This window comes from Tenrec ecaudatus, chromosome 12 (assembly GCF_050624435.1).
Source record: "Tenrec ecaudatus isolate mTenEca1 chromosome 12, mTenEca1.hap1, whole genome shotgun sequence".
NCBI classification, from domain to species: domain Eukaryota; kingdom Metazoa; phylum Chordata; class Mammalia; order Afrosoricida; family Tenrecidae; genus Tenrec; species Tenrec ecaudatus.
Window position 1 is genome coordinate 26,742,174 of NC_134541.1, and position 15,954 is coordinate 26,758,127.

Here is a 15,954-nt window from a genome sequence, read left to right on the forward strand (position 1 = left end):
AGATTGTGAATCTAAAATTTAATCCTTCATTCATCTATTTACTGCACAAGTATTTCCTGAAGACCTACTATGTCTTCAAGGCACTGTTCTCTAAGATGAGGATACAATGCTGTAAAAGAAAAACAAGGTCTCCACCCATCATCAACTCAAGAACTTCAGCCAGGTTCATGTGTGAGCTGTCACATTAATCACATCAATTGATTAAATGAAAACCAGGATTCTCAAAAGACCCAGTTGTACACATGGGCCTAAATGGGATTGGTCCACAGCTATTGCATTGCACAATAGCTGATCCAGCGCCTTACAGAACTTCTCTAATGCGAAATTACTCACAGACGAGCCTTCTTCGCCATGTAAGCCCTCTTTCCTCAGCTGGATTTTCTCTAAAGGGCGTAAATACGGACTGTCCCAGCAGAACCATTCATCGTAACGGTGGTTCCAGCGCTTGAAGTGGATGAGTACCTTTCCTTCTTCGTAGTCAATGTCTTCTATGTGAGCTGGATACCTGAGTCAGAGAAGTGGGAAAAATTGAAATTGCTTCTAATACTCACAAAAATATTCAATGGACATCCCCAAATCCCTTCCCAAAGAAACTGGTTATCAAAATATTCCACAAATCATTTGAGGGTTTCAATAATACTATCAAATTACAGGTGATGGAAGCTAACTGGTTCAAATCCCAATTTGGCTACTCCTTAGTCCACAATTACCAAATTAATTTTTCAAAGCTGAGTTCCCATATAAAGTAGAGGAAGAAAATCCAGTACATTTGGTTGCAGATGCGAGTTAAACAAGGTAACTCATATAAAAGACCCAGCCACACAGGAGTGGAGGCAGAAAGCAAACATTTAAAGCTACATTGTATTTTATACATGCCAATAAATTAGAATCACCAAGTAATTTAGACTGTGTTGTTGTTGTATTCACAACCCTACAAGGACAAACAGAAATGCCTCATAGGATTTCCGAGGTTATCATCTTCATGGGAGCAGAGCACTAGGTCTTTTCTCCTGCAGAGCAAGTGCTGAGTTAAAATTGCCAACTTCTCAGTTAGCAGAACACTTAGCCACTGTGCCACCATAGCTCCTTTCAAACTGGATTAAAAGTAAACTTAGTTTGTGCGCGTTGATATGATTGGCCGGCGGAGGAGTACCTCCTTTTCGTCTCTGGCTGCTTGAGCGTTCTGCGCCATCATGAATGACACAGTAACCATCTGGACCAGGAAGTTCATGACCAACCGACTACTTCAGTGAAAACAAATAGTTATTGATGTCCTTCACCCTGGGAACGCAACAGTGCCTAAGACAGAATTTCATGAAAAACTAGCTAAAATATACAAGACCACACCAGATGTCATTTTTGCATTTGGATTTAGAACCCATTTTGGAGTTGGCAAGACTACTGGCTTCAGCATGATTTACGATTCTTTGGATTATGCAAAGAAAAACGAACCTAAACACAGACTTGCAAGAGACATGGCCTGTATTAGAAGAAAAAGATTTGAAGAAAACAATGCAAGGAACGCAATAACAGAATGAAGGTCAGGGGGACTGCAAAGGCCAACGTGGATGCTGGCAAAAAGAAAGAATAAAATGTCTACAGTGACTTGATCTGCACTGGTTATGTGGATTTTTCACCAGAATTAAAAAACTATAAAATCTTTTAAAAAAGAAAAGAAAGCTTAAACTCATTGTCATCAAGTAGACTGCAACTTAAAATACCCTAAAAGGCAGAATAGTTTCCGGAGGCAATAAATCTTTATGGGAGCAGAAAGTCTCAAATTTCTCCCTTAAGGCAGCTGGTGAGTTAAACTGTTGATTTTGCAGTGTGTGAACAGATTAGGCCGCCAGAGCTCCCTTTAGATTGTATTCCAAACTCATGCCAATCAAGTCCATTCCAACTGCCCCTGTGGGTTTCCAAGACTGTAATTCTTAGACCACCTCAATTTTTTTAATAAATCATTTTATTGGGGTTCACACAACTCATCACAATCCATACATACAACAATTGAGTAAAGCACCCTTATACATTTGTTGCCCTCATCATTCTCAAAAAGACCACCTCAATTTTAAACAATTTTAATCCACTTACTGGAAAGCCATACAGTTGTTTAAAAAAACAATAATATGGTTATACATGTCATGATATGGAGAGGCCTCCCAAGATAAAATGTGAAATGATAAACTCAAGGTTCAGAATACCATATAAGCTATATAGCTCATTTTAAAATTTTTCAAGTGAAAAAAATTATTTTCACATATGTTTAGGGGTATCAAAGTTTGTGTCAAAATGAAACTTAAATACAATGTAATTTTTCCACAAACCTTTTGGAGCCCTCTCATATAAAGCATAAAGTATCTGGAGGAAACACAAGAAAGTATAATGATTATTTTTGCTAAAGTATGATCAGTTCAGTAGATGGGTTCCTTCAACCTCCATTCATACTTTCCTAAAATAAGAGTTGGGAAAACCGACAATTACATTTCCCAACTCCCTTTCAAATGGAAACAAAATTCAAGAAGGCGCTTGGGTTAGGAAGCAGCAGTGGTGACCAAGCACTCTGCTCCCATGCAGGACCTCTCAAACTTAACTGCACAGGCAAATTACCAGAGATTTTAATAAAACACAGGTTCCGATTTAGCTGGTGACGTTTTAAAGAGTTTCTAACCAGGTACCAGGTGCTGCTGCTGCTGTTTCTGGTCGACAACAGCAAGGTTCCAATGCTTAGTCATCAGCGTCATGACAAACAGGAGAGGCGGGTTAATTAAGAGTGGACATTCTGACCTCCAGATCAGAGCTCCAGTGGTAGGCCCTTACAATTCAATCCTAGAGCAGCCTCCTGAACCCCCTCACTCGTTCAGCTCTTTAAAAAGGACCTAATTCTCTGTGCTAAATCTCTGTAAGTGAAAACATCCAGGGTGGTTTCTGTGTCCAACTTAGAAAAACCAATGACACAAAAGGGAATTCGGTCAGAGAAACGAAGTCAGAGGGCGACTTTGTGGGCAGTATACCTTTTAAGACTTTTTTAACTGTTTCAATCATGTAAATAAATTGTTTGTTCTGAAAATAAAAGGTTAAAAATAGTGCATGTGCGTGTTCTCTTAAATACACTGCGTTAAATCAGATTGCTATGGCCAATTGAGAAGATTTGGGTCTGCCTATACTTTCTAGTTTCATCTTGGATCTGTGCCATTTTCCTTTCTTGCCCCCAACACCTATAGAGTTGCCTAATAAAATGTGCTCCCTAGTCAACAGGCCAGCTCCCTGATTTGTGTCTTCCTCAATCCTACACTATTATCCTCTAAGGTAGGTGGTTGTGGTTTGTCATTGACCTATGACAGTACCTTGTCCATCCAGAGCACTGAATAAATGTTCGGCAAAAATTCCATTATCCCTATTTTCTCAAAGGCCACCTGCCCTATAAGTTCTTCAGTCCCAAGGCTCTCACCTGACAACTCTTACTACCCTTTCCAATTTCAGTCACTCCCAAGTAAAGGCCCCATCACAAGTGGGAATTATTCACACAGGACAACAGCATGTGCTTTTCAAATTTTCATAGTGCTATGCATGCAGTAATTGATCAGAAAGTATTAAGAGAAGGAATAAACGATGCTGAAACTACTCTCCCTGCTCCTAGCCAACCAGCAGCTGCTACAAAAACGAAACATCTTGACAGCAGATTGGCTAATCATATGATCTCATGAACTAAGGAGCACAACTGTAGGACATCAGTACAGAATCCCTTATCTGTTCATCTCTGTAAAATAGGGAGGAGGACATAGAGATCTCAATTCTGTATTTCTTGCCCTATCATTCATTCAACCCACTACTGAATCTTAGTTAGAATCTCACACTCTGCCCTGGTTTTAACACTTGCTATCTCAAACAAAGGCTTTCAAACACAGTTCTTTTTTAAAAAATTATATATATGTGCACATATAAACATTATAACATTTTGTTGTGTCATCTTAAGATACATTTTTGTTCTTTTTTTTCAAACACAGTTATTTGAATCGATTTGGGAATTAATTTTCCACAGTGCAAGATTTAATTTATAGAACTGTTCTTTACACTGAATTGATATTTTCCCCTTAATTTAAGTGCTTAAATATACTTTAAAAAATTTAAAAGAGGGCAAGGGAAAGGTGGGGGGTAGGAAGAGGGAACCGATCACAATGATCTACATATAACCCCCTCCCTGGGGAACGGACAACAGAAAAGTGGGTGAAGGGAGACATTAGGCAGTGTAAGACATGAAAAAATAATTTATAAATGATCAAAGGTTCATGAGGGAGTGAGTGGAGAGGGGGGAATGAGCTGATACCAAGGGCTCAAGTAGAAAACAAATGTTTTGAGAATGATGATGGCAACAAATGTACAAATGTGCTTGACACAATGGATGTATGGATGGATTATAAGAGTTGTACGAGCCCCCAATAGTATTTTTTTAATTTAAAACAATGTTTTAAATCATGTGGTTTCAATGCTTTTAATAATACTGTGGTGTCATTAAAAAAATAATACTGCAGCTATCTGTATACTAATGTAAAGCAACTTCTAAGATAAGATGTAGGAGGTGGGGTAGCTCCCAAGATATAGAAGGATTATTGTAACACACGACCAATTTATGTGGGAGAGGGGAGAAAACCAATACATTCATACCTGTTTGTAAATTCGTGGGCTATCCCTGGAAGGATGATCAAGCAACCGGTTTGCCTCTTGGGAGGGGAACTGGATAGTTAGGGAACTGGAGAGGAAGTATGAGACTTATTTAATTCAATGTATATCCTTTGTATGTTCTGAATGTAGTACCATGAGCATCTATTAACTATTAAGAATATTAATAATAGGTACTTATTTTAAATTACCTTATTTAGCAAAATACAAGGTTGACAACCTCTTAGAGGGCAAACTAGCCAGTGCCCACTAAAAGCCTAGGAAGTTTAGCTTTGTGCAATGAATTTTTAAATCCTCTGCAGACACTCCACTGAACACTCAAGATCTACAGAAACTCTGCAGCCCATTAGCTTAAAACTTCCTTCTTCCGCTCAAAACCCTGGCAATCTCACTGTTTGCAGCCCTAACTCAACCTCTCCAGGATGCTCCCCAGTAACTAACGAGTCAGGAAGACTGATGAAGGAGACAGCAAAATCCTCTGCTACTTCCTTCAAGTGTGACAAGGATGCAAATCACTCCTGGGGAAAACCAGAACCTCCAGACACTGTTGAACTGAAGCCAACTCACAGCAGCAGCCCCATGACCTGCCGAGTTGCACTAGGCTCCCCAGGATTTGTTTTTCCTTCCGCTTTCTTTAATTGTCATTTGAGTGAAAGTTTACAGAGCAAATGAATTTTCCACTCCATAATTTATACACATTTTATTTTGTAACATTGGCTACAACCTCTCAATGTCCAGCACTCTTCCCACATCCTCCCTAGCTGCTCCTCTTTTCCTGCCCCTCCCTGCTTCCTGAGGCTTTCAGGGGCAAACACTGCTGTTGGAACCCTGGTGGTGTAGTGGTCATGTATGTATTAGGCCGAAATCCATGTGGCGGGCAATGTCTCCACAGGGAAAAGACGGGGCTTCCTACTCCTGTAAAGTTACAATCTAGGAAACCCACAGGGGGGCGCTATGAGTCAGCACTGACTAACTGTCAGCAAGAGCTGTGCAGTTGGTCTTATGTGGCTGGGCTTCATATCGTTTTTTACATCGGTGACCTTAAGGAAGCGGATCACCAGTCTTTTCTTCCAAGTCATTTCTGGCTGAGTGTAACTCAGGAGCTCTGCACTGCAGGAGACGGCGGACAGAAGCTGCTCTGGAGACAGCTCAGCTTCATTAGCCAACGGGATTTTAGTAAGTACCTCTGACCGAGTCTGTCAATTCCAGGTCTTGGAAAGGATTGTAAAGACGGATGTGGTCTAGCCCTTGCCTTTTTTATTTTTTAATTACCAATAATCGGCTGCTTTTTACCTACAAAAGCTGTTACTTTATTGGCTCAACTTAAACATGTGGACAACCAAAAGGAGAACTGAAGAAGATAAAGCAAAATTAATGAAAAGACCGGAGAACAGAATTTGCATCGGCAGAAGAGCAGATTTCCAGCTTCATTAGCAATGCCTGCAACTAACAACCAGTTTGATAAAGCTCTAATTTCCAAACTAACGCTGCGGCTGGGAATCACATTTCTAACCAACGGGAATATACTAGGAAGGAGTAGGCAGAACACCAAACTGGCAATAAAAGAGGGCGAGAGGTGATAACGAGCAATACAGCTGCTTCTAAGTGTCTACAAGGGTGCAGTCACATACTTGTGTAAGTAAAACTAAATTAAAATTTTAAATTAGTTTATTTGTTGGGGGGGTTTAAGCACCTAATGGGTAGGCACCAAACCAATAGCTACATGATTACTGTGCTTATACTGGTGGTATACTGGGTCACAAGCCGGCTGCTAACCACAGGTTCACAATTACCTGCCACTCACTGTCTGGGAGAAAGCTGAGGCTTTCCGCTCCCATAAATATTTAAAGCCTCGGAAACCCACAGGGAGGAGGCACACCTACTTTGTCCTGTAAAGATCTCTACAAGTTGGAATTAATTCGATGACAATGAGTTTGGTTTTCAGTGTAACACATTCACAAAATGGAATGTTATGCAGCTGTTGAAGGTGTACTCTATGAAACAAAGAAAAGAGTTCAAGGCATATTGTCACATTGCGAAAAAAGCTATACAGTCACCTTGTATGCTATTTCTTGTGTTAGAAAAGAAAAAATAGAGAATTTATATTTATTTTTCTTTGCATTTAAATGTTTCAATAATACTAGAAGGACAGGCAGAAATTAATAAAACTGATCATCTTTAAAAAAAAACTGATCATCTATAGGGATAGCTGGGAAGATATAGAAAAGTCTTGTTACATTGCTGTGGTTTTTCACCTCTTTCACTCGCTTTGATGGTACAGGACCAGGCAGTGTTTCATAAGATTGCTCAGTTAGTTGGAACCAAGTGGATGGCACCAATTCAATTAATTCCTTTGTATTTCCTGAGTAGACTATTATATCACATTCAATTTATTATTGTGTCTTCTTTTCAAAACTGACCTGTCTTAATTGTCTTATGCTATCAGTAACTAGTGCTTCAAAATTGAGGTTGATACATATAACCTCCTCCCTGGGGGATGGACAACAGAGAAGTGGGTGATGGAAGACGTCAGACATTGTAAGACATGACAAAATAATAATGATAATTTATAAATTATCAAGGGTTCATAAGGAAGTAGGAGTGGCAAGGGAGGGGGAAAATGAGCAGCTGATACCAAGGGTTCAAGCCAAAAGCAAATATTTTGAGAATGATGATGGCAACAAATGTACACATGTGCTTGACACAATGGGTGGATTATGGATTGTGCTAAGAGTTGTACGAGCCCCAATAAAATGATTTTTTTTTTAAAAAGATGAGGTTGGGGCAAAGACTGTACAGATGTGCTTTATACAATTGATGTATGTATATGTATGAACTGTGATAAGAATTGTATGAGCCCCTAATAAATTGTTAAAATTAAAAAAAAATAAAATAAAATAAAATTCAAAAAAAAAGATGAGGTTGAAGTTTAGCAGGCATAATCAGCATTCCTTGTTTTTAATAAAAATGGCTCTACTATTTCTTCATTAAGTATGAAGTTTTACTAAAGATTTCTAATTAAAAAAAATATTTCTAATTAATACCGTTAATCAAGGTGATCGTTTCCTTTTCCTTTTTTTTTGTTTTTCCCTTCTTTTATTTTATATTTTTAATCATTTTATTGGGGTTCATACAACTCTTACCACAATCCATACATACATCAATTGAGTAAAGCATCCTTATACATTAGTTGCCCTTATCATTTTCAAAATTTGCCTTCCGCTTGGGTTCCTGAACTCAGTTCATTTTCCTTTGTTCCCTCACCCTCCCTCCCCTAACCCCCCTCCCTCATGAACCCTTAATAATTTATAAATTATTATTTTATCTAATCTTACACTTCCCGGCATCTCCCTTCACCCACTTTCCTGTTGCCCAACCCCCAGAGAGAAGGTTATATGTAGATCCCCGAGATTGATTCCCCCTTTCTACGCCCCCTTCCCTCCCAGTATCACCACTCTCACCGTTGGTCCTGAGGGCTTCATCTGTCCTAGATTCCCTGTTTCCAGATCCCAACTGTACCACTGTACATCCTCTGGTCTAACCAGGTTTGCAAGGTAGAATTAGGATCATGATAGTTGTGGGAAAGGAAGCGTTTAAGAACTAGATGTAGGTTTTGAGTTTCATTGTTGCTACACTGAACCCTGAGTGACTCATCTCCTTCCTACTACCCCTCTGCAAGGGATGTCCAGCTGTCTACAGATGGGCATTGGGTCCCCATCATGCACTCCCCTCATTCACAATGATATGATTTTCCACCCCCACCTTTGTTGTTTGAAACCTGGTCCCCTCGGCCCTTCATGAACACACATGTTGGTATGCTGTTTCCACGTGGGCTTTGTTGCATCTGAGTTAGATGGCTGCTTATTTATTTTCAAGCCTTTAAGTCCCCAGATGCTATATCTTCAATAGCCATGCACCATCAGCCTTCTTCACCCCACTTACTTATGTACACATTCGTCTTCAGCGTTTATGTGGGGAAGGTGATCACACAATGATGGTTTTTGTTCTTTGGTGTCTGCTACCTGATCCCTTCAATACCTCGTGGTCACTTAGGCTTGTGTGCTTCTTCTCTGTGGGCTTTGTTACTTCCAAGCTAGAAGGTCGCTTGTTTGCCTTCAAGCCTTTAAGACCCCAGACACTATATCTTTTTGATAGCCAGGCACCATCAGCTCTCTTCACCACGTTTGCTTATGCACACGTCTGTCTTCAGTGATCACGTCGGGAAGGTGGGTATCATGGAATGACCGTTTAACTGAGCAAGGTGCTATTGCACTGAGGGAGTGCGCGCGAGGAGACCCAATGTCCACCTGCTACCCTACTACTGAACCTATAAATATATGCATATAAGTCTATTTCCCCCATTGTCATAAATATATTTACATATGACATGTCTGTCTTTAGGCTTCTATGTATGCCCTTTTCCTCCTGCTCCTTTCCTCTATTTCCTTACGCTTTCCTCCCATCCCACTACCACGTGCAGCCTTCATTCTGGTTTCAGTAGTTCCTCTCAGTGACCTTGCCCTTGGTCACTCCCTACCAGTCCTCCATCCCCTCCCTCCACTGGCTTTGAACCACTCGTTGTTGCCTTGTCCCTGGGTTGGCCAACACCTCCTCCCTTCCCCCACCTCCCACACTCTTCGTTTCCTTTTTCTATAGCAATATACCACAGATTCGCCAAGAAAACATTTTGACTTTCATCAAAAATTCTATAAAAGAACCCTGATCAAAAGGGAGAAAATGAAAAGAATTTCAAGTCACCAAAGAATCCAGAGTTTCTGAAGCCACGGAGGCTGGATGAGCCCTGAAACGATTGTCTGAGATGACCTTTAAAGCTTAAAAAAAAATTTTTTAAGATTAAAAATTTTCTCCTGGAATAAGTTTTAAAATCAAACAACAGTTTAGCTTAACTACTAAAGAATGTATGTTTTTAGCCTTTTGTGCTCTTTTCAGAAATATATATGGGATACAACTGACGACAGCAACTCTAATGATCTCACAGAAAGCGGAAGGGGCAGGGAGCTGTGCACTAACGAGCAGCAATTCAGAAAGGAGCGGGAAAGTGGCTGCACAACTGTGCAGAGTGGAATCAATGTCACTGAAGGGTACACATGGAAACTTCTGCATTACTCTATGTTCTGCTGCATGGTCTCAACAAAAGTTAAACTACGGTAAAAAATCAAGTACAGAATTTAATCCAATTGTTTCTCAGTCTGTCAATACGATTTTATAGTTTTCTTTTACTTTATGAAATAATAAAAAGATATCCTAAATTCAAGTTATCATTACTTACTAGAATAAATATTAAATCATCTAGTAAGTACACTTGGTTTCCTAATTTCTTATTAGCAAAATTTGTAAATGTTTTATAAGTGAAGCTTTCATAATTCTACTGCATTATGCCTTTTCTGTTTGGCTTTGGTCTCAGCCTATGCTAGGCTAAAACAATAAACGGGAAAGCTTTAATTTTTAAATGGACTACTCTGAGGTCTCTTCAGAAGGTAGTTCTTCACCTCTTCCATTACTTTTATCAATCTAGACAAAACTTGTTCACCTCGTTTTGAAAATCAACTTCCATATTTCTTTGCATGTGATGTGTCCAAAACGTAGCATGTGTAAACATATGAGCATATACAGCACTCACAGGAACCAAGTCCATAAAAGCATTGCGTGGTTTACAAAAATGAGCAATCTGCATTGATTTATTTCTTGACCTCTAAATGATCTTTAAAATTTTTATGGGTTTTTTAATGTTTTTAAGGTGCCTTTTAATTGAGTAAAATATAACAAAACTAACCATTTTAAAATAATTCAGCAGTATTTCGTAAATTCACAATTTTGTGCAACCACCACCTGCTGTACTTCTTGAACTGACTAATACAAGAGCTTGAAGAAGTCAGATGCTAGGAAATTGGAAAAGCAATTTTAGAGGAAACTTAGCATGTGGACTGTACCTGGGGAAATTAGAAAACAAACTCGCTACCATGGAGTCAATTCAATGCATGTGCATTGCACAAACAGACTTTAGTGCAGCGTGAGGTCTATCATTTTGGAGGAGGTATACATGCATGTGCTGTAGTCACCGTGACAAACAAATGAGTCAAAGAGCAGTATTCCTCCAAGGGTCAAAGAATTCTAAAAATTTGGATTTATCCAAAATTCAGCTTTTAAATAGGCAGACTATCAAAACTTCAGAGTAAACTAGGTTATCTATGAGACTTTATTATAAGCAAATGATGTGAATGGTCACTAAGCCAACCAAGAACCTAAAAAGGCCAGTGTGGCCATTGTTAACTGAAAAGGAATAAGGTGAATGACCAAAAACTTGAGGAAGAGAAAGTCATCGATTCTATAGACATTCTCTGAGTGTCCACACTGGGCCAGGAAGCGTGCTGTTTCAGAAATAAGAGTTAAAGATGTCTGATCACAGAAACTAGTGGAGAGAAAGAACCCATGCTACAAGACACACTCACATAGACACATCTTCCTTCCCAAACTCCTCTGTTCCCTCTACCTCAAGCACTCTCCCTATTGCCCACTCTTTCCAGGCAACACACTCATCCTCCCACAGATAGCCACAGAAATCCTGACTACTCCATTCTCCAGGAGGCTACTCCCCCATTCTCCTGCTTACTTCCTTTATAGCATTTGCTCCATGTGCAAGAATCTCTCTGTTTCCCGCTTATTTGTGTTTTATGACCTGCTTCCTCAGGGAATTATAGGTGTTCCTAGAAACAAGAACTCTGTCCCTGTTCACTGCAGTATCTCCAAAGTCTAACACAGGGGAACAAACATGTCTACATGGAAAAATAACTGTAATTAATTATCATAGGTGCAACAACAAATGACTACTTTAGGTAGAGTACCTAAACCAAACCAAACTCACACCATGGAGTCAATGCTGACTCATAGCAACCCCGCTTGTGTTTGCAAGGCTGTAATTGTTTACAGCAGAAAGTACAGTCCTTCTGCAGAGCTGTTGGTGGTTTCAAACTGCCGCCCATGCAGATTGCAGCCCAAAGGGTAACCACTACACCACGAGGGCTTCCGGTAAAGTACAGTACCGAGTTATTATCACTGTATGCATTTTACATTTGATGAAATAGAAGCTCATAAAGAGTCCCTAAGAGGATGAAAACCAAGGGTAGGACCTAAATCGTCTGACCTAGTGAAGAGCCAGGGGAGAGGTTTCTCCCCTTTGTGTAGCTTCACCTGTACATGTCTTTGTAGTAACAACAGACATAGAGATGGGAGTCTCTTGTCTTAGCCACCAACTTAATCTACTTAGAGGCTAGCCCAGATTTCCCCAAAGGAGTTGAGCATTCAGACAGCTTATAGATTCTTCCCTATATAAAAACCCCCTTGCAACACACAGTACACATTTTACTTCCAGATTCAAAGTATTCCTCTACTTATAGCTCGGGACATATTCCAGAGCAAAGGACTTCTGTGCACAAGTAACACTCTAAGCCATCTGCAGCCTTTGCTGAAACGCCATGGGGAGGGAAGATGTTTGTTGTGAAAACAATGGGATGATTATGCAGCAGAAAAACTGCATGATGTTTTGGATGTCTTAACTCTTTACCCATCGTGTCACAACTTCCATTAATTAACATCTGACACTTCTACGCAGGAAATGTCTTGGATTATTCTCTCCTCCATCCAGATTGTTTCTCACTCATTCATCCCTACAACTCTCACATCCCTCCCTCAGTACTCAGCAGATGGCCTGAAACAGTCAAGATTTGATGACTGACGAAACACCACCACTATCCTATTCCTAGAAGGCATTTGACAATGCTTAAAATCTCATTCACTTATATGCTCATCTCCCACCACTCCTGATCTGTTTCCTCTCTACAGTCTCAGAATCTATTCTGGGAACCCTATTCATTCTATTCCTGCTGCCTACTGCCACCCTCACTTTCATCCTGTCAATATTCTCATCGTTTAAATTCACTTAATTAAATATATATCCTCAACTCTCTGCCCCTCTCTCCCTCCACACTTGCCTGGGTAAACACTAACCCAGGCTAAATTAGGCTCCGCCCAGAAGCCTAAGGAGACATTGCAACTAAACATTCTGGATGGGATCCTAGCACAGAAAAGGGACATTGGAATAAAAACTAAGGAAATCTGACTAAAATACGAACTTTAGTTAAAATAATTTACCGATATTGGTTGAGAAATATGTCTTACATTTGTATTTTAATATGCTAAGAGTAAGGGAAAGTGGATGTGGCACATAGGATAACTTTCTATATACTATCTTTCCATTTTCAACACATCTAAATGCATTTTAGAATTAAAATTCATTTTTTAAAGCCACCCCCAGGCGGGACAAACAACAGAAACATGGATGAAGGAAGACAGCAGGGTGTAAGATATGAAAATAATAGTAATTTATAATTTATCAAAGGCTCACGAGTGTGAGAGGGTAGAAAACGAGAGGGGCTGATACCAAATAGAAAGAAAATGTTTTGAAAATGATGATGGCAACATATGTACAAATGTGTTTTATACAATTGATGTACAGATGGTTATAAGAACTGTAAGAGCCCACAATAAAGTGATTTAATAAATAAACAAAAGAGAAAGAACCATACATAGCCACCACGAAGTTTTTCTTTTTCTAATGATTAAATTGTATGATATGTAAATTATCTGCCAATAAAACAATTTTTTTAAAGTTACAGGGTCCAGCAATTTCATTCCTAGGTCCCACCAACATAAGAGAATTGAAAGGTTATGTCTACACATAAACTGGTACACAGTGTTCACAGCAACATTATTCATAATAGCCAAAAATTGTTAACAAACTACTCACTGATGAATCTACAAACAAAATGTGCAGGTCTGTCTAAATAAGATAGGCTGGATGAACAATCTGGATTTTAAAAAAAAGGAGACTGACAGTTCTGGGAGCACATGGGAGAAGGGGAGGTGGAGGGAAAGGTAGTGATGTTAACAAACCCAGAGACAAGGGAACAGCAACTGATCCAAATCGGTGGTGAGGAGGCTGTATGAGGCCTGGTAGGGCGTGATCAAGGGGAATGTAACCAAGAGGAATAACTGAAACCCAAATGAAGGTTGAACATGATAGTGCGACAGAAGGAAAGTCAAAGGAAATAGAGGAAAGAGCTAGGAGGCAAAGGGCATTTATAGAGGTCTAAATAAAGGCATGTACATATGGAATGTATATATGAGGATGGGGAAATAGATCTATGTGCATATATTTATAGGTTTAGTATTAAGGTAGCAGATGGACATTGGGCCTTCACTCACGTACTCCCTCAATGCAAGAATACTTTGTTCTATAAAACTGGCATCCGTGATGCTCACCTTCTTCTAGACATAATCGCTGAAGTCAAAGCTGGTGCATAAGCAAATGTGGTGAAGAAAGCTGATGATGCCCGGCTATCAAAAGATATAACGTCTGTAGTCTTAAATGCTTTAAGGTAAACAAGCGGCCATCTAGCTGAGAAGCAGCAAAGCCCACATGGAAGAAGCACACCAGCCTGTGTGATTACAAGGTGTCCAAGGGATCAGGTATCAGGCATCATCAGAACAAAAAAACAGATCATTGTGAATGAGGGAGAGTGCAGAGTAGAGACCCAAAGCCCATCTGTAGGCAATTAGACATCCCCTTACAGAAGGAAGGGTTGCGGGGAAGAGACAAGCCAGTCAGGGTGCAGGTGTAGCAACGATGAAACATACAACTTTCCTCTAGTTCCTAAATGCTTTCTTCCTCCCCCCCCCACCCTCACTGCCTCACTATCATGATCCCAATTCTACCTTACAAATATGGGTAGACCAGTGGATTTACACTGGTACAGATAGGAACTGGAAACACAGGGAATCCAGGACGGATGATCCCTTCAGGACCAGTGGTGAGAGTGGCGATACACCAGGAGGGTGGGGTGGAAAGGGGGAACCGATTACAAGGATCTATACATAACCTCCTCTCTGGGTGACGCACAACAGAAAAGTGAGGGAAGACATCGGACAGTGCAAGATATAACAAAATAATAATTTATAAATTATCAAGGGTTCGTGAGGGAGGAAGGAGCGGGGAGGAAGGGGTTAAACGAGGAGCTAATGGCAGGAGCTTAAGTGGAGAGTAAATGTTTTGAAAATGATGAGGGCAATGAATGCACAAATGTGTCTTACACAATTGATGTATGTATGGATTGTGATAAGAGTTGTATGTCCCCCTAATAAAATGATTAAAAAATAAAATTAAATAAAAGGTGATTTTTAGGGTGTGTGAATTATGTCAACATATAAATTAATAATAATTATAATAAAAGTCAGAGAGGAATGAAGCTACCAGTTCTGGAGAGACTATGTAGCACCTGGAACTCTAAGTAGAGTAAGAAAAAAATGTAGAACAAAACTCAAAATTAAAAATAAATAAATAAAAATGTAAACCCTCAAAATTAAAAAAAATGTTTAAAGATCAGATGTCTGAAAGAGATTAGTGAACCACTCAGGCTATGGCTCTTAGACACTCTTTAATTGTCTAGAACTGAACTCAACTCACTATTAACTCCTAAGGTTCAACTGTCAGAAAATCAATGAGAGGGCTATTTAAAGTGAACAATAACATCAGGAGGTAAATATGCCTTAGACTACTCAACCACATAAGCTCAAAAGGGCAGCACTTGCCCAAGGATAAAGCTCAGAAGGCAGAACAGGATAGAAGAGGACAAAGAGACAGGGAGAGAAGTGGGACATGGGCTATTGCATTGTGGGGATTGCAATCTATGCCATAAAATGTGTTAAGAAAGCTTGGGGGGGAAGGGATGCTATATAACCTTGCACTCACATCACTTTTTTTAAACAAGGAGAGAAATGAAATCTTAGCTTATGTTTTCATTGAAATCTGTAAATGGATGTTTATCATAACAGGAAAATGGGTAACCCACTGTACATCCATGATGGAATACTACTCAGCCAAAAAAGGCAAAAACTGCTGATTCATTGCAAAAAAACAGGATGAATCAACTACACTGCAACCAACATGACCTACCTCAGACCAAAGCCATGGGAAGCATCCGTAACTCCCCTCCATCTTTTATTTATAATATAAAAAGCAAACTAGACAAATGTACCTTCAAATATACCCAGACTCTGATATCCTCTTGTTATGACTGATCTTTGCTTCAAACAACTGTCATCTTTAATCCAGATGACAAGAGATTCCTGATACCTACCTACAGCATTTTCTATACACAATAACCACATTCTATAACTGAAATAAGATAATATCACTTCCTT

The 15,954-nt window shown here is 39.6% G+C and overlaps 1 protein-coding gene and 1 pseudogene across 3 annotated transcripts in view; one reads left to right on the plus strand and one right to left on the minus strand.

Annotated features, from left to right (window-relative positions):
* The window catches only part of PHF20 (PHD finger protein 20), a 134,076-nt gene that overhangs the window by 73,171 nt on the left and 44,951 nt on the right, over positions 1–15,954 (minus strand). For all 3 annotated transcript variants that reach the window (XM_075563694.1, XM_075563692.1, XM_075563693.1), the window contains one exon: positions 334–505. In XM_075563694.1, the coding sequence (XP_075419809.1) occupies positions 334–505 (172 nt within the window). The remainder of the gene's footprint in view (positions 1–333; positions 506–15,954) is intronic.
* On the plus strand, positions 1,194–1,591 carry LOC142423313 (small ribosomal subunit protein eS24 pseudogene; annotated as a pseudogene).